The 25,683-nt window shown below is 40.1% G+C and overlaps 1 protein-coding gene across 1 annotated transcript in view; it reads right to left on the bottom strand.

Moving 5' to 3' along the window:
- Positions 1-4,975: 4,975 nt before the first annotated feature.
- Positions 4,976-25,683, bottom strand: part of LOC128382648 (protein disulfide-isomerase TMX3-like) — a 36,563-nt gene continuing 15,855 nt past the window's right edge. Inside the window, exons 11-16 of the mRNA XM_053342644.1 lie at positions 22,968-23,025; positions 22,683-22,736; positions 18,736-18,792; positions 15,220-15,349; positions 12,612-12,680; positions 4,976-5,403 (exon numbers count right to left, since the gene is read on the bottom strand). Coding sequence (XP_053198619.1) covers positions 5,122-5,403; positions 12,612-12,680; positions 15,220-15,349; positions 18,736-18,792; positions 22,683-22,736; positions 22,968-23,025 — 650 coding nt within the window. The 3' untranslated portion in view covers positions 4,976-5,121. The remainder of the gene's footprint in view (positions 5,404-12,611; positions 12,681-15,219; positions 15,350-18,735; positions 18,793-22,682; positions 22,737-22,967; positions 23,026-25,683) is intronic.

The raw sequence follows: 25,683 nt of genomic DNA, 5'->3' as shown, positions 1-25,683 counted from the left end.
GACTTAGTAGCTCTGCAAGGTTGACATTTCACCCAGGACATGCAGCCAGCTTTAGCCTCCATTATTTTTCAGCAGAATATCATGTGTGAAGCCATAAATTGCATCTTTAAGACCCTTTTTATAAGTTCTCGTTTCAACGTTTAAAAAACCAACTCAGCTTAATTAGCCGTAGCTCCAGCTGACAACTGTCATCATTTCAGCCTGCAAAGCCTAAAGTCTCTAAAATGCCAAAAGAATTTAAAGTGCTAAATCTGCTTTATTGTCATTGTAGATTACAGGTGAAATTAATGGGAGCTGGCTGAATGGTCAGAAATAGATGTATGTGTGTGAGTGTACATTTGTTTTGACCAGTTTTGTTGTGATCGGTAATTATGTACGATCACAGAGTAGAGTACTAATGGAGAGTTCACATTGAGGCTACATATAACAGTGCATCAAAACACAAATTATATTCAAGGTTGAAATAAGTAGTCAGCCCCATCAGGGTAATTTTCTATTTCAATAAATGAAAATAATTTAGTTATGGGTAAACAACATAGTCCTTTGTTATGTAGCTTACCATATTTGTCTTTATAAAATGATGTATTTTGGACTCTAATTTGTCTAATGTTCTCATTTTCTTTTCCATTGGCAGTGTGTGTGTGTGTGTGTGTGTGTGTGTGTTTTTGATGATGTCTGATTCAGGAGAAGTTATAACAGCTATGACGGGCAGCAGACATCCTCACACAGTCATTTTCACAAAACCTTGAAGAAAAAGTTCTCCAAAATGTCAGCTCCGGCAGCTCGGAGGGAGAAGAAAAAAAAACCAACTGCAACAAGCATCATCTATCGACTGACAAGCTGACAAGTGGCTATTAATCTTGAACTGTTGAACTGTTGACGTGAAGTCAGTCAGAGCACCGAAAATAGTCAAGACGGGGTCAGAAATGATCTAAATGACGATGATGGAGGGAAAAGAAAAGAAGGGATGTGTGATATTTTAAAAGGGCACAAATTTGGCAACTTTTTTATTGTGATAATTAGGCAATGAGGATTTTTTTTGTTTTTAAGTGTCAGGAAACAGATGGACTTAAACAGCTGCAGCCATCTATCAGCCCCTAAATGCAAATAATACTGCGTTCCTAACAGGATCAGCCAAGACTGGCAGGGAACACGAGTGGGTTGGTTTCCATGGTGAGCGAAACTAATCAGCCTTTTCACATCTTGTTGAGTGACACAAACTGAACCCAGAATACCCTTGAAACGCACGCTCGGAGCACTAACTGAAAAAAAAAAAAAGAAAAACCCAGTCTCTATCTCTTTACCTTGACCCCTTAGGTGTGACCCTCAACCATTAAACACCTACCACGTGTGTCAGAAATGAGATGATTACTATCTGGCTTTAATTTGCCATTTTAAACATAAGACAGATGTCACAGTAAGCGAGGAAAAAAAAAAAGTGTAATTGCTCTTGTCTAGGGGGGCTTGAGATTGTTGGTTCTCTCCGACAGAAAAAAAAGGACAGCCTCCTCCTTCATTTGCTACACAATGAAACTCATTCGCTGGAATATATAGTGAGGTAATTGAGCGATGAATTACTTTTTGCATCAGCACCACTCAATGACACTGATTCTGATGTAGTAATATATTATCTCCCCATTTTTTGTGCTAATTTATCCCTAAAATGACATGCAATGAAAAATGAACATTCCTCCTTTTTTATTAGTCCTGAATAAAAAAAAAAAAATCAACCAATAAATCTCCCTCCTCCTCCTCCTCCTCCTCTCCCAAACACAACGCCAAGTAAGGCTTTGGAAAGTCTAAGCTCTGACATTGTGCTTTCTAATTATGTGAAGTCACGTCTCCCAAGTTTGACTTGCGAGCGCCATCATTCCCTAAAGAGAAGAAATAAATGAGTTTCGCATCAAGTCATGCAATCTGCCTCAGTTAAACCGAGATCTCCAAAAAAAAAAATGTGATTATATCTGGCGTAATTGGGTAGACACCTCTACCTAGAATTACACCGGTGGCACAAAAAAACTAATATGTGTGATAATTGGAGATAGATGGAGAAGTAGCTGTCTAAATGGAAGATAATTTAAAAGAAAAGGCATTAAAAAACATAGATGGAGTCTCAGTGTGTGTGTGTGTGTGAGATGGAAGAAAAGATAACAGCCAACAAGAAAAAGAGGACAATCTTTATTTCAATCTTTCAAACCTGTAATAAAGTGTGACAATCTCAATTCAAACCCAAAAGAGGAAGTTTGGCAGAGAATGGTAGGCAACTACAAAGACCAGAAGGCAAGGCGAGGGCATGGTTTTTTACCTTTTAGTGCAGTTTCACAGTAATAATACAGATTTACTTCATTCTGTATGTAAAAACAACAGGTGTGCTTAGGTTGAGGCGCCTAAGTCGATCACTGAGCTACAAACGCACGATAAAAATGAATGCCAAAACCTGAAGCCATCTTATTACTTCGCTACACTTTAAAAAAAAAACGGGTAAGGATTTGGGGCGGGGGGGGGGGGGGGGTTTACATTTACACAACATAAACAGCTCAAAACATTCATAACCATTTGAAAATGTCACTGTAATTAAGGGTTTAGCTCATTTGTCAGGGAAGTGGGTTCAGTGAGGTGTGGTTGAAAAGCTCAGGGGAGGAAAAAGTTTGAAGCTTTCATTATTCATTTTTAGACATCAGATTTCATTGCGGCTCTGTGAGTTGGACACATTATAACGCATGAATGTTTTTTAAGATGAATTAAAGCCAAAAAAAAAGAAGAAATAATCCATTATACCTGTTTGAATTTAATATCTTTCTCAATCATCAGTTTATATTATGAGCAATATTTGTATAAATCTGAAGTCATTAGTTTGGCTTGGGTGGGGCTCAGCTTGGAAATAAAGGGGCAATGTCACAATTATCCATGAAGTAATCTAGTAGAGGAGTGTGAGGAGCCATTTCAGGCATGAGGAATGATTTTTCTCTCCACAGGTAATGTCTATGGGTTTGGGGAGTTCATGAAACTCTCCTGGTTGAATGATCAGTGCAACAACAACAACAATAAAAAAAAAAAAGAAAAGATGAACAGAATGGTCAAAAGGTATGATCCAGAAAGATAGAGAACTTCAAATCCTGCTACATACAGTATGCATTGCTAACAGTAGATGGAACAACTTTAATAAAACAAACTATCTCCAGTGTAAATGAATTCACTTTTTAAATTCTGGGGTTTTTTTTATCCTCAACTGCAACAATGAACTGACTGGCTTGTTCTCCATAGCAACTGCAGCAGAAACTCATGGGGGGGAGATACATAATATAAACTTCTAGGTTTGTAACATCATCCAAGAGACTGTCAGATATCATATAAAGAATAATCAAGAAATGGGATTTGAGTGTGGGAGGGAGGGGGAAATACCTCATTTAGTGTGTTAACTAAGAATATTTCACCTTTTATTTTTTCCCTTAATCTGTCTCAAATGTTTAGTGTTAAAGACAGCGACATAATATAATAAAAATATGTTTTCAGCCATGATTAAATGACCAGTTTTTGTGGGTTAACTGAGGATATTTGACTCTTTTATTTCCTCTTATTTAGTCTCAAATCACAAAAAAGATGATAAAATGAGTCTCCACTACAAATCTGTGCATTATTCATAAAAATGGCATTACATTACATTGACTGTAGTAGATATTAGGAATTACTGTGCCATTTAAATATAGCTGGTAATGTGAATTCAGGAGGAAGCCACAACCTCTATTTGACTGCAGCTATTACATAAACATCAGTCACAAATATAAGAAAATGGGATAGAGATGCTTTTAAGCCTTGAAACAACTTATATAGTGAAAAAAAAGAAAAACTCAGGGGTGAAACTCAGTAGCAGGAAGACTATTTCGTACGCTCAGTGTGCATCTCAGCAGATCTGGATGTAAACATCTTGCCGACTGAATTCAATATAGCGACCGATGATGGAGGATAGATTGAAATATGGAAAGAGACAGAGCCAGTTGTTAAAAAATGCCACAGGAGTTACTGATGCATGTTATGGGTGTCTGCTATACAAGCTGAACACCATCTACACCAGGATTCTTTTTTTTTTTTTTTTTTTTAGCAGGTTGTTAAAATTGTGCATTTGCCGTATTCCAGTATCAAAATAGGCTGATACCAATTACTGATTTTTTTTTTCTTTCTCCCATCAACTCTCCACATAAATAGACACTAACAGGTGGCTGGCATGAGAAATATGTTAAAATGCATGACTCTCTCGGCACTTTGCACCCCTAAAAACATGACTTTTTTTTTTTCTTTTAGGCAATGACGTACAATCCAAAAAAAAAAAAAAAAAAAAAAGCACAATTCATTTATGGCAGATTTTCCTTCTTGGGCACTTCCTATATGCTTTTCTACACATGTTGTCAATCACTATACATGACAAAGCCTACACTTTGGGTTTTAAAGGGGGGAGGAGAGGAGAAGAGGGGTGGTGGGTGGAGGGGGGGGGGGTAAAGTCAAACAAAAATGTCTCAGAGATTATTTCGATTCTATTCAGCTTCAAGGCAAAAAGTTTATCTTACATTTTGAAACAAATAAACTGTAACAGAAGAATAACTGAGATATGACACACACAAGAAAAAATGTTTAAGTGGTTACAAAACATCTACCTAACAATGTCAGAGAAAAAGAGGGGGGAGGGGGGGGTCCACATATCACATGGAATATACCACCGGGTTGGTCGAATTGTAATAAATAAGTGGTATGTTTGGTTCACAGCCATCCCTTCTTCTTCTTCTTCTCTCCAACATCATTGTGTTTCAACTCCGGCATTAAAAAAAAAAAAAAAAGAAAAAGGAAAAAAGAGAAAAAAAGGCTGTTAGTTTAATAAACATGACTCAGATGGCTTCACGGAGCAGCTGACCTTACGTACTGACACACACAATTCAAAAAGATAGGAGAACAGTCTGTGCTTGAGGGGGGCTTGAAGGAGGGGAGGGGGGGAGGTGGGGGGAGTGGGGGAGAAAGTGAGATGAAAAACAAAGAAGCAGAACAGTAATACATTGATATGTCTTTGAGTTTCATGCCACTGCATTTCACTAGGCCTATCATCCTCTATCCGGCGGGAACCCCCTCCCTGTGTTAATCGGTTTTCTTCTCTTCGGGATCTTTCTCTCCAACTTCTGGCTCCTCTTCCTCTTCGTTCTCGCCTTCTTCGGGGCCCTCCAGCTCACCACCGCCGCGTTGCCTCTCCTCCTCCTCTTCGTCCTCTTCGTCGGTCAGGCCCTCCCTCTTGAGAGCGTCTATGTCATCCGAGCCGTCATCCGACTCGGCCGTGCAGATGCCGTAGCACATCAGGCTAATTACACCCAGCGGTAGGCCGAACAGGAAGCAGCCCAGCAGAGGAGAGCTGCGAAACACCGACTGATGTCGGAAAAAAACAGACAATGAAAAAAAGAAAGAACAACATGAAAGGATGTGTGAAGGAGGGAGAATATGGAGAGAAATGTGAATGGGGTTTTGGGAAATAGAAACAGAAATAAAAGAAAGAGAACAGCAAAGAAAAAAAAGAAGAAGACCAGATATTAAAGATAATGACTCTAACCACTAAAAGGACATCAAATCACCTTTTCTTAACCCTCCTGTTCCTCTTTTCCTCCTTCCTTCCTTCATTATTTCCTTCCTTCCTTCCTCATTTCCTCCTTCCTTCCTCTTTTCCTCCATTCCTTCCTCTTTTCCTCCCTTCCTTCCTTCCTTCTTTCCTCCTTTACTCCCTTCCTTTGTTCCTTCCTCATTTCCTTCTTTCCCCACTTCCTTCCTCCCTCTTTCCTCCCTTCCTTCGTTCCTTCCTTCCTCCCTCATTTTCTTCCTTCCTTCTTCCCTCTTTTCCTCCCTTCCTTCTTTCCTCCCTTCCTTCGTTCCTTCCTCTTTCCTCCCTTCCATCGTCATTTCTTTCCTTCCTTCCTTCATTGACCTGAGCACAACAGGAGGGTTAATGTCAGAATGCTCTCCATGTAAGTATAAACAAACATGTAAAAAGTCTATCCATCTCTTAAAATCACAGAGTATATTCCTATTCCATTTTTCTTTGCACATAACCTTTTATTAGTGATATGTTCCTCATCTGAGTGCACTATGAATACTGGCAGACGCAAATCATGCTTCCCTGTGCTCTCGAGCAAGAAATAAATTGATTTTTTTTGTCTACCGTTGGCAGCAGGGCAACAAGCTGTGAACACAACACTGGTTAATGATATTAACAGCTGCCTATCTAAACATCCAGCAGATACACAGCAATGTAAGCATGTATTATGAGTCATATTTATGTTTCCTGGTGAATTTAAAGGTTAAATAATTACAGTTTTAGCTCCGTTTTGGTCTCCACCGACTCAACTTCAGCTGATAAATGCTCTATTATTATTATTCACCAGGCAGTTGATAACCTTGCCTGTCTGCCAGTTGGGGTTAAGCAGGTAATATACAGCATATTCATAGCATATGCAGCTGCCTGCTACAACTGGAAAAGACACTGATAAGAGGTGTAAATATGCAGCATTTCAAACTAAAACGTAGGGCTGCTCGATTATGGAAAAAATCATAAATCACGAATATTTGGGTCAAAATTGAAATCACGATTATTAAAACAATTTTTTTTTAAACTTGAGAAACATGCTGCATTTCTTGTCCATCCGGCGTAATGAATTTTCTCTCCTAGCAGCAGCCTTTTATCTGCCGCTTAACGCAACACACAGCAGAAAATGTGCAGAGATATTAGTGCTGAGCGAGTTACCATGACGATAGTTCACACATCACTTCCTGGTTTTTAATAATTAGTCAGTAAACTCAGCATCGTCTGACGCAGGCTGGAAACTCTGCACTTTTATTTACAGTTAAAAGATTTCGCCGTGTGTTTCGGCTTCCTGTCTGAGCTTTTCAAAATAAAACCTTTGTTATTGAGCGCTATCTCATTATTATTAAAAATCGTTTCGCTTCGATTTTATTAGTTTTGAGGTCATTTGGCCCCTAAATCGTAATCACGATCAAATTTCGATTAATTGAGCAGCCTTAACACCAGCTGAAGTGTAAATATGCAGCATTTCAAAATAAAACATTGAGCCAAATGACAGTGAAATGCTCTGTAGATGAGAATTGCAGTCATGTGATCACTACTTACGTTTACTCCTAGCTTTAAGTGCAAAATAATGTTGTTTTTTTGCTATTATTTGGTCATGAGCACACAAAGTTTATACGGTGTCTCCAATCACATACTTCTATTAGTACACTGTTTACACTGTGTACTTATTTGTGTAGTGCACAGGTTAGTGGTTCTCAGATCAAATACGGTCATTGCACTCTTACCAAATCATTACAGACTGCTAAATTAACTCATTAAACCTACTCATGGCTTTTATGTTGTTGGCGCTTACTGCAAAAAACACATGTATAATTTACATTTGTATAATGCAGCAATGATCACTGACTTTATCACCTCATTAATACCATAATAAATCAGATTATTTAGTTTATTATAATTCTGTTTTGGCTCGGAGCGAAACATAATGAGGTTGCCATGTGAACTCTGATGTATGTACCGTGCATGATGGGTAAATAAAGGCAAACAGGATATGCAAATGCACAGAGAATGTGCAGGGTCAGTAAGGGGCACACTGAGTTTTGCACGATCGCCCCCTGATGGGTCAATTGGGGGGCCGTGCTTCTCTCTCACGTTCACACGTCGCAACAAACACGCTAATAATTTATCTCCATTTCTTTTCATTCCTCTCTCTGTTCAGTATAGAGAAGCACAGTTTAAAAGAGGGTATGTGACATTTTTATAGAAGACAGGGACTCCAATTAGATATTAAGTAGAATTCAAAATCCTATTTAGAGCGCTGATGAATATATATTTGTTGGAAAATCACAGAAGCTTTTATATGTTTTTTATTTTTTATTTTTTTAGTAGAAATACAGCATTTTTATTCATTCATGTATTCATTCATTTGCATTACGCCATTAAAGCCCCGCGAGCGTGCTCAGACGGCAGGTCACAAATCATTTACAGGAACAGGAACTCGAGTAGCCTTTAATATTTTAACATTAATTATATTAATGTCATCTAATTCCTGTAGGTCTTTATTACGTTTTACCTTTTTGTATCACATCTTGTTTTACACCGTTGACCACATTGGAGAGTTTTTACCCTTTTTTTTTTAACAATAATCCTTTGTGTAGTTTGAACTGAAATGAATAAATGAACTTCAAATACAAGCATGTCCAACACTAATCTGCCTTGAGATAAAATTACATTTGTCTAGACTTATTTTTATTTTTTCTCTTTAATTTACTATTTTCTTCACATTGTACATTTTACACGCTTTGGAGATTGATCCGTAGAAGCCCCCCCTCTAGGGTCAACACACAGTAAATGAAAGTGTCAGTGCATTTATCCCCCGAAGATCACTTAGATACAGCAATTGCCAACAAGTGTCTGCTGTTGCTTTGCTCACTAGCTGTGAAGGAAACGTCTCCCTTCTCCCCATCTTTGTACTCAACCTGCGTATAAAATTAAACCTTTTTTTTTTTTTCCTCCTCTCCTTATCGGTACGTGTAATTTACCACTCCGCTCCTACAACACGCACAACCCCTCTTTTTTCATCTCCTGCGGGCAACAACCATATAGTCACTGAAGGACAAACTTTGCAAGTTCTTCTTTTTAAATGATTTCGGTGACATATGAGTCATTTGGCCTTAATATGGAGGGATACATCAGAGACAATGTACCTAGAAGGGCAGTACTCGGTCACAACTCCTGTCAGCCGCTGAGCTGAGAAAGAAAAGACATATATCCATGTTCCCTCCAGTCATTGCCACTGGAAGAGGGATAGTAATTGCCAGTGTGCCGTGTTGCTAGATGAGGTAGAGATGGGTATGCTATGCTAACACAGCTGGCTGAGTCATTGGGTCTAATGTGGCTGCTTCCTCATGCTCCTGTCAGCCGTGAATTTAGATAGGCTCTCTATGGGGGGGGGGGGGGGGTGACGGCTGCTGCCTATCTGCACTGTATCATATCATTGTCACCATGAGGGGAACTAGCCAGAGTGATACTAGCAAGCACCTTAAAATTAACCCTCCCGTTGTCCTCAAGGAATGAAGTTAGAGAAGGGAGGAAGAAGGAAGGAAAGGAGGGAAGGAAGGAAGGAGGAAAGAAGGGAGGAAGGAAGGTAGGAGGGAGGGAGGAAAGAAGGACAGAAGGAAGGGAAGAAGGACATGAATGAAGGAAGGGAGGACGGGAGGAAGGAAGGAAAGAAGGACAGAAGGAAAGGAAAGAGGGAAGGAAGGAAGGAAGGAAGGAAGGAAGGAAGGAAGGAAGGAAGGAAGGAAGGAAGGAAGGAAGGAAGGAAGGAAAGAGGGAGGGAAGGAAGGAGGGAAGGAGGGAAGGAAAGAAGGATGCAAGGAAAGGAAAGAAGGAAGGAAGGGAGGAAAGAAGGACAGAAGCAAGGGAGAAAGGAAGGAAGGAAAGAAAGAGAGAAGGAGGAAGGAGGGAAGGAAAGATTGACAGATGGATGGAAGGAAGGAAGGAAGGAAGGAAGGAAGGAAGGGAGGAAGGAAGGGAGGGAAACGCACTTCCTTTCTCTTACAGGTGTTAAAAAAAAAAGGTTGATTCTTACTTTTGCACAGCTGCTAACAGATAAAAATACTTCACGCCATGTTGTCTCACTGCCCAAAGACATGTAATATTTGGGGGGGGGGGGGGTTCTATTAAAACCTTACCCTTGTTGTCTGGCAGGTGCAATTCTTCCACTGATCCCATTTAAGGAAACAAACTGTCAAACCTGACCTGACAGCTACAAAATTAAACCTTCAATAACATTTCCAGGAGGCATTTCTTCACTCTTTGACACAGAGCTCCACGAGTCACGACACCTTGTATTTTTCGGCTATTTTTTTTTTGCAATAAAAAGTCCTCTGCATCCCCTTAAAGGACATCGTTTAAGGGCCAGAGTTAAAGCTCACCCGCGGTTACAGTATTTACATTCCTAACACGCCCTTGGTAAAATAAACACCAGTTCTCCCAAAAGAAGCAACTACTTAGGGGTAAAAGGAGGAGGAGGAGGCAGCAGCTAAGACTCCTGACCCCTCTCTCCTCCCTCATCACTCCACCTCCTTCCTCCTGCTGCCCTTTTTTTTTTCCTCTTGCCATGCTGTGTTTACCGCCTGCATTGCATATTCTCAATTGTACGCCCATTCTTGTCCTCTGAATGATGGGGACACATTTGTTTTATAGAGTCTGCTGAACTTTGAGCAGGTTGTATGGATACAGTATTTACCCCCACCCCTCCCGGCCTCCCACCCGCAGCAAAAAAACCTGGCAAACGCAGTCAAGGTGAGGCGCAGTGTGACGCATATCGGCAAGTACAAGGTGTTAATTAGAAAACGTAATAATTAATGGTTTTAATTGTTGAGGTGTAGCAAGTGTTTCAGCAGGCTTACAAGAGAGCCGTATCCGAGTTGAATAACTAATCATTGCAGCTAATTAAAACTAGCACTAAGTAGCAAAGTAGCTGTATTATAATCAATATTCTCATTCAAAATCTATATGAACAAGTCTTTCGTTGCCATAGTTTCATCTAGAGCCCGACCGATTATCGATCAATATTGAGCTATTACACATATTGTGCCATTATATATACTTTTAGTAAGTTTTATATAAGTTATATATAGTATAAGTACATATAAAGTTATATAAGCAGCATTTGATGGACACTTGGTTAATTTTCTTAATTCAAGTTTATTATATGTAACTCAACCTTGCACACTTTATTCTTTCATTTCTACTTTTTAAACCTTTAAATTTGTATTATTCTTCAATTTAAATACTTCACAAGTTTATAAACTACTGTTGTATGAATCTATTTTCTCACTAAAGCTTTGAGAAACGCAATTTTATGTCATAATATATTAAATTGAACTGAAAAGTATAAATATAATTGTGGTGAAATGACAATAACGGTGTTTAGTATGTTAACTTTAATTTGCAACCTTACTGCTTGCATTTACTGTCACTTCTCTCAGCAGCAGGCATGTGATAACCCCACCTGTACACTACCTGCCTAATATACAATGGGAAAAGTTTCAAAGTAGCTAGTGAACATAGAAGAGTATTTAATCCTTTATGTCAAAGTCTAGTTTTAATGACTTTATTACCTCATTAATACAAAAAATAATCTGGTTATTTAGTTTATTATAATTCTGTTTTGGCTCTGGGTAAAACCATAGACTGTATAAAAGAAATGGACCTAACATCCATGACGTCACCCATTGGTTTGTGGACTGCTGCTCGGAAGCCAATAGGTTAGAATCTGGGCAGCGCCATTTTGAAAATTACAGGTGCATGTTGGGAAAAATAAAAACATGGATTCTACTTATATGGCCATGAGGCGGCGCCATGGGCGGAGCGGGGGAGGTTGCTATGGTTGCAAGGGCTGGATCTCGAGGACATTGGTCAATCAACCTGTCATTCAGGACGTAGCCACGCCCCTCAAATATAAAATCAGGGAGGCCAAAATGTCACAAATGAACATCATACTGCATTGAAGAAGGCTTTAAACTAGCGATTGAGACCATAAACACATTTTGAAAACGTTTACTGAGGTTAGAAATCAAGTGAGAAGTTGGTGAATTCTCCATTGACTTGTATAGAGACAGAAGTCCTTTTGACACCAAAACGATCGCCCCCTGGTGGCCTTTTGATAGAATGCAGTTCTAAGTTACTTCCGCATTGGCCTCATTTCAGAGGACCAGAACTCCCCGCCTGGGTAAAACACTGTTAAGTAGCCATGTGAAAACTGCATGTACTGTGCATTACAGGTATAAAAAAAGAAGGAGACAGGATATGCAAATATACAAAGTATGGGTCAGTAAGGGGTCTAAAGAGTTTTAGCAGCTAAAAATACAGATATAACCCTAATTAGTGGACATAGACACACAGATATAGTAAAAGTAAACTGAATATTGGATTTAAAGTCGTTATACAGCCAGATGCACAACTTGATATGATTGCTGATGTCTCTGGATGTGTAAACAGGCAACAGATTGTCTCTTAACTCAAGCAGTTTATAATGTAGTGGGTTGTTTTGCTGCCAAAAAAGGTGCAAATGAAGCTACAATACTGTCTCTACTTGTATAACTAACCTAATTATCTCCAATTAAACATATTTATATATGTGTGATTTATGGAGTAAGAGAGAAAAATGATGTAAGATGAAACTTTTGCTGAAACTTTAATGGTAACAAACTGACTTGACTCCATGAGCGTCTCTTTTGCTTGTTGAAGAAGTGTGAACATCGTGAATGTCATTTTTTTAAATTATGTAGCGCTAATGTTGCATCTCCTTTAAAACTTAACATCAAACACGGTACTTATAACGGACTGACTCTCAGTGCTAAGTAATTCATCTCATAAAAAAAAAAATACCCCCATCTGTTAATATTACAACATAAGTGCTGCAAACATTTAGAAAACAAGCATTCTGACATTCAAGTTGTAAAAGAAAACATTTTGGAATAAGAAATATGTACAATTAGAAGATACATATCCCATTTCTGTGTACATGAAACTCATAGCAGCTTACCATGATGGTGGATTTGGCATCAAAGGCCACGCGTTTGATCCTCTGAATGATGCCATCACCTCCGTATGCCTGCAAGGAGACAGATAATTTAAAGGAGACAGAGGAGCGACTGTGGAGGAAATAGTTTATATGCTAATTTTTTACATCCCCCCACTCATGTTGTGCATCATCTGTTATTTAGCTTGGTATCAAACATCTTGATGCAATTACTTGGTGACAACTCCACAATCCTTAAACAACAAAGCATTTATCACTGTGTCAATAAGAACTACTCACACAATATATAGTCCAAGTTTTTTCCCATCCCGTTCAAATGCTCAGTAAATCACTTTAAATAGCGTCTAATGAAGCGCTTCCCTGCACAAAATCATCTGATGTGAATGAATTAAACTTGTTCACTGTCCAGCAGTTCTGGTTTGCCTGAGCTTACTTATTGGCAGCTACACCTGTGGAGCGAGAAAGGGAGCGATCTGTCCCCGTGTTAATTCGTCAGCGCGGCCAATTAGCGAGGTCTGACTGGGGGAAAGTTGTGTTGAATGAGGGAGACGATTGGGTGGAAGAGGCTGCTGCGTAGAATTAGCTGCTGCAGTTTGAGACATTCCTTCCCTCCTTCCGTCTGTCCTTCCTCCTTCTCTCTTTCTTTCCTTCCTCTCTCTTTCCTCCCTTCCTTCTTTCCTTCCTCCATCCCCCTTCCTCCCTCCCTCCTTTCCTTCCTTCCTTTCTACTTCCCCCTTTCTTCCTTTCCTTCCTTCCTTCCTTCCTTCCTCCCTCCCTTCTTCCTCCCTCCCTCCTTTCCTTCCTTCCTTCCTTTCTCCTTCCTTCTTCCTCCCTCCCTTCCTTCCTTGACTCAAGGACAACAGGAGGGTTAAAGAGCAACTTTATGTCAAAAAGACTGTTCCTTCCTTCCTCCCTTCCTTCCGTCTGTCCTTCCTCCTCTCTTTCTTTCCTTCCTCTCTCTTTCCTCCCTTCCTTCTTTCCTTCCTCCATCCCCCTTCTTCCATCCTCCTTTCTTCCTTCCTTCCTTCCTCCCTCCTTCCTTCTTTTCTTCTCTCCTTCCTTCCTTTCCTCTCTCCCTCTTTTTTTCCTCCCCTCTACCTTTCTCTCTTCCTTCTTTCCTCTGTCCTTCTTCCTCTTTTCCTTTTTCCCTCCTACCTACCTTCCTTCCTTCCTTCTTTCCTCTGTCCTTCCTTCCTTCCTCCTTCCTTCCTTCTTCCACCCTCTCTCCCTCCCTTCCTTCCTTCTCCCTCCCTCCCTCCCTCCCTTCTTCCTCCCTTCCTTCCTTGACTCGAGGACAACAGGAGGGTTAAGAGCAACTTTATGTACTCAAAAAGAAGAGAAATGGGACACGCTTCAAAAATGTTAACTATTGGCTAAAACCTGCCAGGAAGAGATGACAGTTTCCACTCGTGGCTGGCTCATGCTTCATGCAAGATAACCGCTCTGTTCATGCGCTTCATGCTTCATATGATAAACAGCCGGACCAATAAATCAACCAGGCTGATATTAGCTCATCTCTGCAGATGTATTGGCATTTATGTCAGCTCATAAATGCCAAGAAATTGATGTACAGACATGAAATATAGTCTGTCCACCAGAGAGTCGTGACAAGTTTCATTTTTAACTGTTAAACATCCTCTCAAGTGTATTTTTTGGTTACAATTGTTTAAAAAAAATAACTTAAGGGAATCTTAAAAGTTTATTTATGTTATGTGTTGTTTGTCATTATCTGACTTTTTAAACCCAATTTTGGTATTTGCCTCAAAAATCCTGTATCGGCCATGTGAGACAATAGTAGTAGTATTTACCCCCCAACATACCACCAAAATCAAGGGGAATTTTTATAGATTTTGCACATGTATCTAATATTTCACTTTAATACACTTCCTGCTCTGTATTTTGTGTATCTCTGCATGAAGCCTGAACCAGCCTAGAGACACCTCATGGCAGTCATTACCAGTCTGACACGAAACTGTCCAGGCTTTGGCTGGAGCTGCACTGGAGGAACATGGAGTTTCTTTTTGCTGTTTATTTGGTGGGAGGTGGTTTGTTTTGCCAAGCGAAAAATAGCCCAGACCTTTCTTGGAGAAAAAAAAAAGGTAGGGGGGGGGGGAAGCAAAGGAAAGGAAAGGAGAGGAAAGGAGAGGACCTCTGGCTGTTTGGCTTACGGTTTCATACATCTGGTGACTTTAGTGTAGTGCAGGGAAAATGATGACATTTCTTTCCAAACAGCATGCAGATTAGTGTAAACACTACAACGCAGAGTCATGTAGTAATCTCAGTGTTTGACTAGGAAGACAGAATTATTCTAGATAATCTATTCAGGAGGGACAGAAATATGAAATCTAAACATGCAAAATGGGATTGCAAAAAAATATCTCATCTGGAGGAAATATTTTCCAGGGGACGACTTAAAATGCACGGCAACATGCTTGATTAATGAAGACTACTGGTGTGATTACAATGGTACAACACAAGGGGAAAGGGGGGGGGGGGTGGGGGGGGGGAGAAAAGGCTACACTGAGCTGAATGCATAAACAGAGAGGCAGCAGAGGGAGGAGAAGGGAGGTGGGTGGGTAGGAGGGGGGGGGTAAGAAGAGAAAATTTGGACCTGTGCAGAACCGTTCAAAACCCCGCTGATGAATTGGACCAGCTGCTCCATGGTCTCAATCGGCTCACTGGGCAGGAAGTACTGCTCGTTGGATGTGTTGAGGATGATAACAGAGGGCACCGTCACCTCGCTGTAAAAAAAAAAAAAAAAAAAAACAGAACAGGAAACACGGCTTTTAATCTGCTTAACCTCGGCGCCTTGGACTGCCATTATCCAACTGCATCATTAGATGGGAACAAACTGTGGTTTCTTAAAGAACAAACTGTTACACAGAGCATGCAGCAGTGAGATAAACAAACCTTTTGTACTGAGAGCAACCTAACTTTTCCCATGGGCATTCTTTCAAAGAGGATTTTTTTTTTTTTTTTTTGTTAAAGAAGGAAAAAGGCGATTGCAGCTTGGCCTATTTCAGAGCGGCATTTTCTTCTATCTTTTATGCAAACTGTGTGCAACTCAGGGGCTTTATGGGGCTGTGCCGGTCACACTTAAAGAGACCTTTACAAATTATAGCTGACAAGTGAATCGCGTGGAGTTCAGAGGAAACTAACTCCACGCTGATACACATATAAGAACAGTATACAAAGAAGTGGAGCGAGCCGGTGATCTTAAGATGCTTCGTTTCGGCAGAAGAAGACACAGAGACTGAAAGACATACAACACCGCACACACTCTCGAGCAATCTTGTATAGACAAATCAGCTGAGGAATTACAAAACTCAGTCGGATAACAAACAAGGTCATATAAACAAGCAATCCCTCTTTCGCATGTCTCGCACAACACCAAAGCCTGGCTTAGATAAGGTCTCCTAGTGCTTAGACACACACACACACACACACACACACATACACACACACACAGTCCATCACGACGCTGCCACCTCACATCCCTGCAGTGTTACTCAACCTGGCAACAAATTGCACACACGCGCTCACGTATCCATCACTGTCCCAATCCACCACCCAGCTGAGATCAGGAGTGCAAACACACACATGCCCATGCGGTAGAGTCATCAACGCCTCGCCACTCCGGTCCAGATGAGATCTCCAATCACACACACATACACATACACACACACACACACACACACAGACATTATGGATGCGTGCGTATTCCATCTGATATGCAGCCTACTCAACAGATGGCACCCATTTAAAATAAATATGGATTAGCCTATTCACCTCTGTGAGTGGAGACTACTGGGGGTTTGCCGCCCATAATGAAAGCTTCTATACTGTACACTATGCAATTAGAACTGGCAGGAAACACACATTTTACAAAAACACACAATTCATTTTCTTTCCTCTACCAAAAATGGAAGATTTCTGCGGGTTTCTTGTGGGTTTTTTTTTTTTGGCTGGACCCTAACAGTGAAAGTCTCAGACTGACTGACTGACTGAGTGATGAAGCTACACCATTGGTTGGAAGCCAATGTATAAGTGCTTTAAGGCTGCATTATTTCTCATGGCCAGAAGGGGGCGACTCCACCGGTTGTAAAACATAAGTCAGATTGTATAGAAGTCTATGAGAAGACGACCTGACCTGACTTCTCACTTGATTTATTATCTCAGTAAAAACTTTCCTAAAGAGTTCATGGTCTCAATCATGTCTCACAACTTCTGAAATCAAATATATTTGCACATTTATAGAATCTGCGATAAGAAATAGCTGTTATTTCAATTATTATAACATAGGGTTAGGGTTATGCACCTTTGTCTGGAAGGGATCTTTAACGTTTAGGGTTAGGGTTAAAAAATAATGTTAAATTTTGATTTTAGATTTTGATTTATAATCCAGGTGAAAACTCGACTTTAAAAGTGCAGTTTAAAGTTTGTAATGTAACCTTTTTCTTTATTTTTTTAAAGCTGTATTTTTACATTTTCTGAGTTATTATTGCTGAGAGAAGCAAATCACGATATCAGTGTCTTCTTTCAGCTGTAAATATTAATATAACTTAAGTGAGTGGACTTAAAAATACAAATCAAACTGGTTTAAACCTCTTTTTCAAAAATAATCCTGATATTCTAAAAGATAAAAAAAGGATCGACACATAGCAGTTCATGACCTTCACTTCATGTATGAGCTGAGACTTAAACCAAGGTGTTTATGAGTTTACATCTCGTCCACGTGCTACGATTACTAATCTTACCTTCGCTGACGGACTTTTCAGTCACCTCACATCAAAGTGTTTCAGAGCCCACAATAAATTCAATATAAGGGGGTTAGTGATAAGCCTGTGTTTAAACAGAGGCAATGACAGCTTCTGACTTGAGTGGTGCTCATGTTGTGTGTGTGTGTGTGTGTGTGTATGTATGAGTGTGTACTGTATCTATGTATTCATGATTCTGTGTCTATGTGTCTCTGGTGAAAACAGGGGCGGCCTTACGCCAAACAGACTACTGCCAGAACACAGTAATCGCTGTGATGACAGAAAGAGGGATAAAAAGCCATCAGATTTATTTCCATGGCAGTCCTAAGGGAGAGGTTTAGTGGACATTGACAGGCCAGGATTTCATTCCTCAAAGGAGGGCAATTAATCCTGTGCTACAGCGGCCAAATTCAGCCCCGTAAAAACCCAATGAAATACATATTGTATGTGCTAATACAAAATTAGGGTGTCTAATCATCTCTTTTATCCTTGAATATACACTCCACACCTGTCTAATTTCAGCTATGCAATGGGAGTCGGTTTGTTTAATATAGTCGTATATTCCAATACTTCTACTGTACTCACTGACACACTTTTAATTACGCAGGACTTAGGAGGCCATGTTTGCTATAATCGCCCTCATACAAACAATAACTCGCTCAAATTAAAATAACATCCTGCGGAGGTCTATTAAGCACGTACAGTAGATTCTCACCCAAACACACACACACACAGAAATTATACAAACACTCCCATAATTAGATATACTGTAAATCGGAAGGTAGAAAACAGGCTACAGTCGTGCTGGCCTGTTACACTAGTGGGGTTCTGTCTTAATTAAAAGTGTGGGATGTCAGTTGCAGGGCCTCTCCCGAGCATGACACCACAACAGTTGGCCTCAGCCTGGACGCAAGGCTACTGCAGCAGGGCTCGCTGCATCATTAGCGCTGCTTTTTGACAAGCCATTAAAAACGCACCTCTATAGATTTAATCCATGCAGCAAGCATCGGCTTATACGCAAATTCCTCATATACTTGCCCATATATTCCCTCTCACTGTGCTTCCATCACACCAGCAGGTTTGTGCAGGCTTTCTGTTTTAATCTATACGACTGGTGGGTTAAAAAAAGAAAAAAAATGAGATGACAGTCCGTCTTGTGTAATTTACCTCTCCATCAGAAAGCGTCTTTAATGGCAGAGACTGGCATTACAAGTCAGTCAAGACCTGGATAAGTAGCTGACAGAAGATAACATGAGGCAGAGATAGAGAGAGAGAGGGAGGGAGAGGGAGAGAGAGAGAGATGACACGAGAAGAGAGAGAGAGAGAGAGTGGAGAGAGAGAGTGAGAGGAAGGCTGGATAAGACACTCACCCCATGATGAGGCTGTTTATGTAGTCGTTCCCATCCATGTGGCCAAACTGGAAGTCTCTGTATATACAACACAAGACAAATTATTGGCATGACAAAGATAAATAGTGCATCAACCCTCCATGTTTTCCCTTCTCAGTGGAATAACACTAACACAAACTGGGACCCAAACCATCCTACACAATAGCACACACACTAATATGAAACCACACTGAATGGAAATACATGTTTCTACAGTAGTTCTAGTTGTGTGGGGGGAAAACTCAAACTGGGATCATTTGTGTGACTGCATAAAAAAAAAAAAAAAGGAGAGTCCCCAAAGCTCCGTCCTCTGCCGTCTCCTTTTCCACCACAGAGAAAAGATTCAGGTGATTTATCTAAATGATAAGCCAGGAGGAGGAATTCAATTTGTATTTCATTGTGCTGCGCTGTGTCTGAGCAGAGTGTATTGTAGGTAGACTCGGAAAAGGGGGTTGCACAAGTCCGGGGAAGCCAGTGACTCCTACTGAATGACTGATTACGGGAGCCTCTACATATAGACTATATTTATATTGAATCACAGCTAAATCTGGCACGTTTGTCCCCTGGGTGCTAAACAATACCGCCTGCGCTTATATCAATGACATGATTATGAAGAGTCTGAACAATATAATAAATCCTATGAATGCAATATAAAAAATCTGTCTGGGTAAGTGATAATCTTGCTGACAAAAGTGGGCCAGACTGGGAATAAAAGCTCATTGAAAAGTCCGCTAACTTCAGTCCTGAATCCTGCAGCAGTGCGAGTTATGAAGCAGCCAAAGTTGAGAGGAAAAAAAAAGAAAGAGGATCCAGATGTCCGAGAGATATTTCTTAAGGGAACGGGGGGGGGGGGGGGGGGGGGGTATGTAGATATGACGTGAACACCCACAAGATGTGTGATTTGGAAATTCCTTTAGCTGTTTATGGGTTGTTTTTTTTTTGTTTTTAGATTCACAACTTTGATAACTTCAAATATTTAGAGGTTTAGAGGTCCATTTCCAGCTAAGTCTATCTTCCCGCTCCTGCTGACACTTCTTGGCTGGACCACTGAGCAAGGTGGCCAAGAGGGCTGACTGATGGACTGAGAAGCAAACTGAATGCAAGAGTGCTCAACAACTTTTCCCAGGAAAAATACTGTCAGATTCAGAGGAAGGGTTTTTCTTCTTTTTTTTGCCATTGACTTGCACTTTTTTTCCCCCTCTGGAAATGAATAAGGGATTTAGTTATTTGTTTAACTTGGATGGACATTTATTAATATTATTGGTTGTAATCCATAATGGCTCATGGAAAGAAGAGTGATGTTTTATTTGCCTGCTCTGTAACTGAAGTCGTCATTCTAAAATGCATTGTCAGTTTATAACACAGAAGAGTCTTCCACGAGAAAATATTATGACCGTCGTCGTCGTGAGTCGACTTTCAGCTCGCTCTCTCTCGGCTCTCATTAAAATATAAGGTGTCTTTTTTGGTGTCTGTGTGTGTGTGTGTGTGTGTGTGTGTGTGTGTGTGTGTGTGTGTGTGTGTGTGTGTGTGTGTGTGTGTGTGAGAGAGAGAGACTGTTTTACAAACCCACACATGCAGTCTGGACAGGCTATAAATCAGAGATCAGCACATGCAATATTAAAATCACCCAGCCTAAAATCACTTTGTGTGGGATTTTTATGTGACTACAGCATCTCATAACTTATTCTGATGGCATAAGCTTGTGTTTCTAGTGAGAAATGGCAAAGTCTGTATTTCCTTCAGTCTCAGTCCATTCATCTTAAGCGTCTATACCAGGGTGGATCTGTTGGGGCAGGGGGGTGGGGTAGGTGGGTGGGTGTAGTATGGGTTTAAATTACTTATACGTCTTGTGCTATGGGGGATGCCAAAATGTGCTAATTCAAATTCAGTGGATTTATTTTGGCCGGTTTGAGGGGAAGCACTAAAAGTCTAACCTTACAAAGTTGTCATGGTGAAAAATATTAGCAAACAGTTACCTTATTCACACATCTAGCAGGCATGGAGCAAAAATACTCTTTATGAATATATAAGTCTAACAGTGACTCTGCTTTTAGCTCTGTTTTGGTCTCAACCAACACCTGACAGAAATAACTGTCTCTTTAGCTGCTAAATTTTCCATTATGTTCACTAGCTTAGTCAGTCTGGTTTTTTGGTGCTGGTCATGTAGGTTACAGTGGAAATTTTCTCGAAGATTTTTTACTGGAAACAGCTGCCTGCTTGCGGCGAGACTTAACCAAAACAGTTGAGTTGCGAGCCGGAAAACCAAAACGATTAGCTGCAGAGTCGGATAATAATTCCCTGTGTATTTGTCACTACAAGCAAAAACCTTTCCCCATTACACATAAGCATTTGATCCATTGTTATTGTGAATACTGATTAAAGGCAGATGTAAGGTCTTCCCGAAATGCCTTTCAACATGAAAGAGAAACTGTTGGAGCCTAAGGAGTCCAATTCCAGAAACTACCCAGGTCAAAGGTTTCAGTTTCTCAAAAAGGTTCCCATACACTTCCCAAAAACCATAACAAAATGACTAGTGCAGAATTTCAACACGACACACACCCACCCAAACTGACAAATTGAGACTTTTCCCACAAGTACAGTTTTGCGCATACGTAGGCATATGTGCCATTTTTTCCCCAAAACCACACACGCACTAGCTCCCTCTCAGATCTCAGATTTGCATTCATTGTTCTGTCAAAAAGCTACAAATGGTGGGTGAGCTGAACACAGCGACATTTACTACATCAAACGGTGTCAGCTCGCTCAAATGTCTGTCATTCCCTTTCCCTTATAATCTATTGAGTCTATACAATGCCTCCTCCCACCACCCGGGGGCGACACTCGAGTGCATTGTAATTACAAGTGCCGTTTATGTATGTCAGAACACTGCAGGCAGCTCTGATCTCAGCGGGGATCTCAAACTCTGAAGTCTTCAAAAACACCACTGGATAGTGTGGCAGATAGTCTAAGCAGTAGTCTAATTGATGATAGGGATCTGTGTAATTCAATCAGTCCTAATGGGAACGCCTGAAGAGTGAGAAACACTTTGATCATGGCGGTATGAGATACATCTCTTCATTCAAAAGAAGGAATTTATCTGATGTAGCAACATGGTCAACGATGGGGAATAGTACAGAACTTAAAACATAATAATGCAAGTATGATTTCTTTTTTTTTTTTAATCTTCGTGAGGAAATCCCTCTTGTCGTCTGCAATCCCACAAGGGGACGCGAAGAGATAAGGGTCAGCTGCAGAACAAGCGACCTGAGCTGATTTGAATTCAAGCCACTTCAGCTGAGCACATGTTTGCAGACACGGGAGCTTTAACCTGGGTCCTCAAGCTGAAGCATGACCTACCTACTATATTTGCTAAATCTTCCTTGCAGCACACATATAGAACCAGATTCAGAAGCCCAATCTTAAACATCTGGGTGTCTATGTGCTTGCATCATCTCCGTCTTCCACCATCTTTTCTTTCCAACTTTTAATGCCCGATAGCAGCGAAAACAGCAAAGACGCCGAAATGAAAAACTCACATTTTTTTAGGCTCATTTCTTTGTGTACCCTGAGCCTTATTAAATTGGTTCCTCCCCAGCTGCAGAACAGGTCGAACAAGGCAGCGCGTAACATAAACATCCCATCTCCAGTTGTTATTGCACAATTGCAGTCGGAGAAAACAGGAAAATTATGCATTAATACAAGCGGAGCTGAGCTTTTGACTGACAGCTGAAAAGAACACCTATATTTGGAAGCTGACATTTTGCATAATTACCTTTCTACTGAACCTCAACAAAAACAGACGTGCCCTGTACAAAGGCATAAACTCGCATGTGAATAGACAGACAGCGTTCCCCGGTGAGTGCACCATCCCAGAATAAATGTATAAATTGGATATTCATCTTTGACCTCATCGTCTATCCGTGCCTTACCTGTTAAAATGCTCTCTGTATTCCTTTGCCACCCTCTGAATCAAGGTCTTTAATCTAAAAGCAAATGAGAACACAGTGAAATACCACATAAGTTGAAACATAACCTTCTTTTCTTTTTTTTTTAGCCAATGCCTGCAATTTGTGGGAAGACCCAAACAATAACAGTAAGTCTTATCTTTATTTGAAAGCTGTTGCACTTAAGCACAGGCATTGTGGTAACAGTGGGAGTGTATTGCAGTAATTTATATAGAGCTGTGCTTTTTTAATTTCAGTGTTCTTTTGTACCTGCCACTCTCCTCTGTGGGGTCCTTCTCATCGATGACTGCAATCGCCACCAATTTGCCTGAGGTGTCAGACAGGGATTACAAATCACAATCACACACACACACAGAAAAAAGAAAGAGAGGGGGTGAGAAGACAATGGCAGGGAGATAAGAGGCTCTGGAAGAGACGCATCACCTCTCAAATGGGAGAAAAGACCGGAGAGGTACCTGGAAGCATTTTATTCATTCATCACGCAAACATTAAGATAGCTTAGGTCTTCTACTTGGTTGAACGGGAAACAAGTGGTCACTTTCTGGTAGAGGAGCTATTTCAGTGCCATTCAAAAACCTAAACCCACGACATGACAAATAGGTCTACTTAAAAAGACTGTTACACAACTTAAAAGGTCTGTTATTCAGACTTGTATGGTTTGAGGCTATAAACCCCCCTTGTTGTTTTGATGAGAGTGCCAGCCTGCCCCCTGGTGGTCAATGGCGGTGGTAGTGGTAATGAAAGGTGAAGGATATGTAAAAGTGATGGACAGAAAACTATTTTATTTACAAATATATTTTTTGGATATAAATTATGGAAGAGAGAGAAATGGTTAAGCCACAAAAGCTGCTCTTAAATATATTGAGGTCTTAGAGATCCAATGCTAATATCAGAATATACATCATTACCTCAACATGTCATTTCCATATTAACTTTGATTGCATAGCTTTCTGGCTGTAGGGAAATTAAGGAATATGGTTAATATGTTTTTTCTGCATTACATCTTCATGGTATTGCAGCCAGTGAAAATGTGCATAATTAACTCTGTACAGTCTTGTAGCACCTAATTAGGTTCACAGAATCTAATGCTTTTATAGCTGAATTTAATATAGTCATAGAATAAGAAGAGTAACTGCATGATTCATCAGTGTCAGAAAGAATAAAGCCACTGTATTACTTCAATATTTAACCTGTGATGTCATATATCCTCTCAGCTAAATGGCGTGTTGACACTACTGAAAGAAATGTCACAACCAAAGACCGTCTTGCAAGTGTCATCATTAGGGATTGTACGATTGCTCATTTGCATATTATGTTCAATGTAATCCATGTGTTGTTATTAATTCAACACTTCCTTTTTGAGAGCCTCTTTATTATTAACAAGTGGATAGACTTCCTGGAGCGCAACTGGCCAAAAACTCATTAAGAGATCTTCACCAGTTTCTCGGCCTACTTCCCTCTGGCACCGAGTCTCCCTGTGTGAATTTAAAGGTGTTATTTCTGACCCCACAGATGAAACTGGAGCAAACACAAACAAAGACTAGTCTGCCTGTGTGTGTTGTTTTCTGCAGCTTTTCTCCTCCAAACTGAGAGGATAATTCAAGCTCTTCAGTCATTATGACATGATTACTGTGACGCGCAATTAAGACGCTCTGTATTCATTTATTTAACAAAAGACAGAGAGCAAAGATCCGCCCAACATGTCAAGTTCAGGATAAGTAGGAAAAACTTGCTAATCATCAACAAAGCAATACATTTTTTTTTTTAACCGTAGAGTGGATTTCTGACTGCTCATAATGGTTTCAAGGTCTTCAAGTTTCAAATTCCTCTGGTAAAAGCTTAAAGAGAGGAAGAGGGAGCTATTATCGCTCGCATTCTTCATCTAGACGTGAAGTAATCTCATTTAAAAAGGCATCCATCTAATAACTGGTACACACCATTCGTCCTAGAAGACGTGCATTTCTTAAAAAAAGGAAAAAAATACTTTATATTGTCTTCAATACGCTACAAATTCTTGCCTTTGTCTGTGCTGCTATCCTTTAAGTTTGGACTCATAAACACTTTTACACTATTAATTGGACATAGGTACCAAGTTTAGTGTCAGGGTGACTTATGATATATACTTAGATCTATTATTTTAAAGTTACACACTGAAGCCACATAATGCAGCATCTTTAATCAGTCACACAATGTTTATCCAATTAAGACCCTTTATTCTGCGTGTGGAACGACGAGACAAAGACTAAGACTTTAAGCAGCAACAAATGTGAGCAGCATCCAACCGCCGAGCATCACTGATCTCAGTAAACTGTACGTAAACAGTGTAAAACACTCAATCTAATATTAGACAGTATCAGAGCATCACTTTGCTGCCGTTTAAGAGGCAGTTTGTATTTCACTCTCGAGCTTAAATTTCATGTGAGACAAAGAGTGAACGTAGATCAAGTAGAGCAACATGGTCTAAATCTAGACACAATGACACTCTTTTCAATTATAGCTCCGATACGCAATTAAGGCTGATATTTTTACAAGAGACTCTTGATGAGTGAAGCACTAAAATGTCTGATTATTAATTATAAAGTCACCATGTGGTAGATTGGATATTTGTGGGTGGTATGCTAAGTATTAGGGCTTTTAGTGGAAATGAGGTAGGTCTGGGTTAAGTTATGTGTGTAATGGCGAAACCCTCAAAATTTTAGATTTGAGGAGATTATTCTGAACTGTAATAGCAATAGCCACAAAAACAATAGATCTCACCTTTGAAAATGATAAAATAGAGCTGCACAACATGCCACAACACATCATATGACTTCTACTATCAATCAGTTATCTATATGAGTAATGATCACGGGAAGTTTGGAGAGTAATAACACAAGAAAAACTTCATCTTCATAAAAAAAAAAAAGTGGAACATGCCATGTTGGGAGTCAAGAACATACATCACAGATGTCATGGGACATTGGAC

Source organism: Scomber japonicus, chromosome 21, assembly GCF_027409825.1.
Source record: "Scomber japonicus isolate fScoJap1 chromosome 21, fScoJap1.pri, whole genome shotgun sequence".
Lineage (NCBI taxonomy): Eukaryota > Metazoa > Chordata > Actinopteri > Scombriformes > Scombridae > Scomber > Scomber japonicus.
Note: the sequence above shows the minus strand (reverse complement) of the source record. Positions and strands in the feature narration are given on the sequence as shown.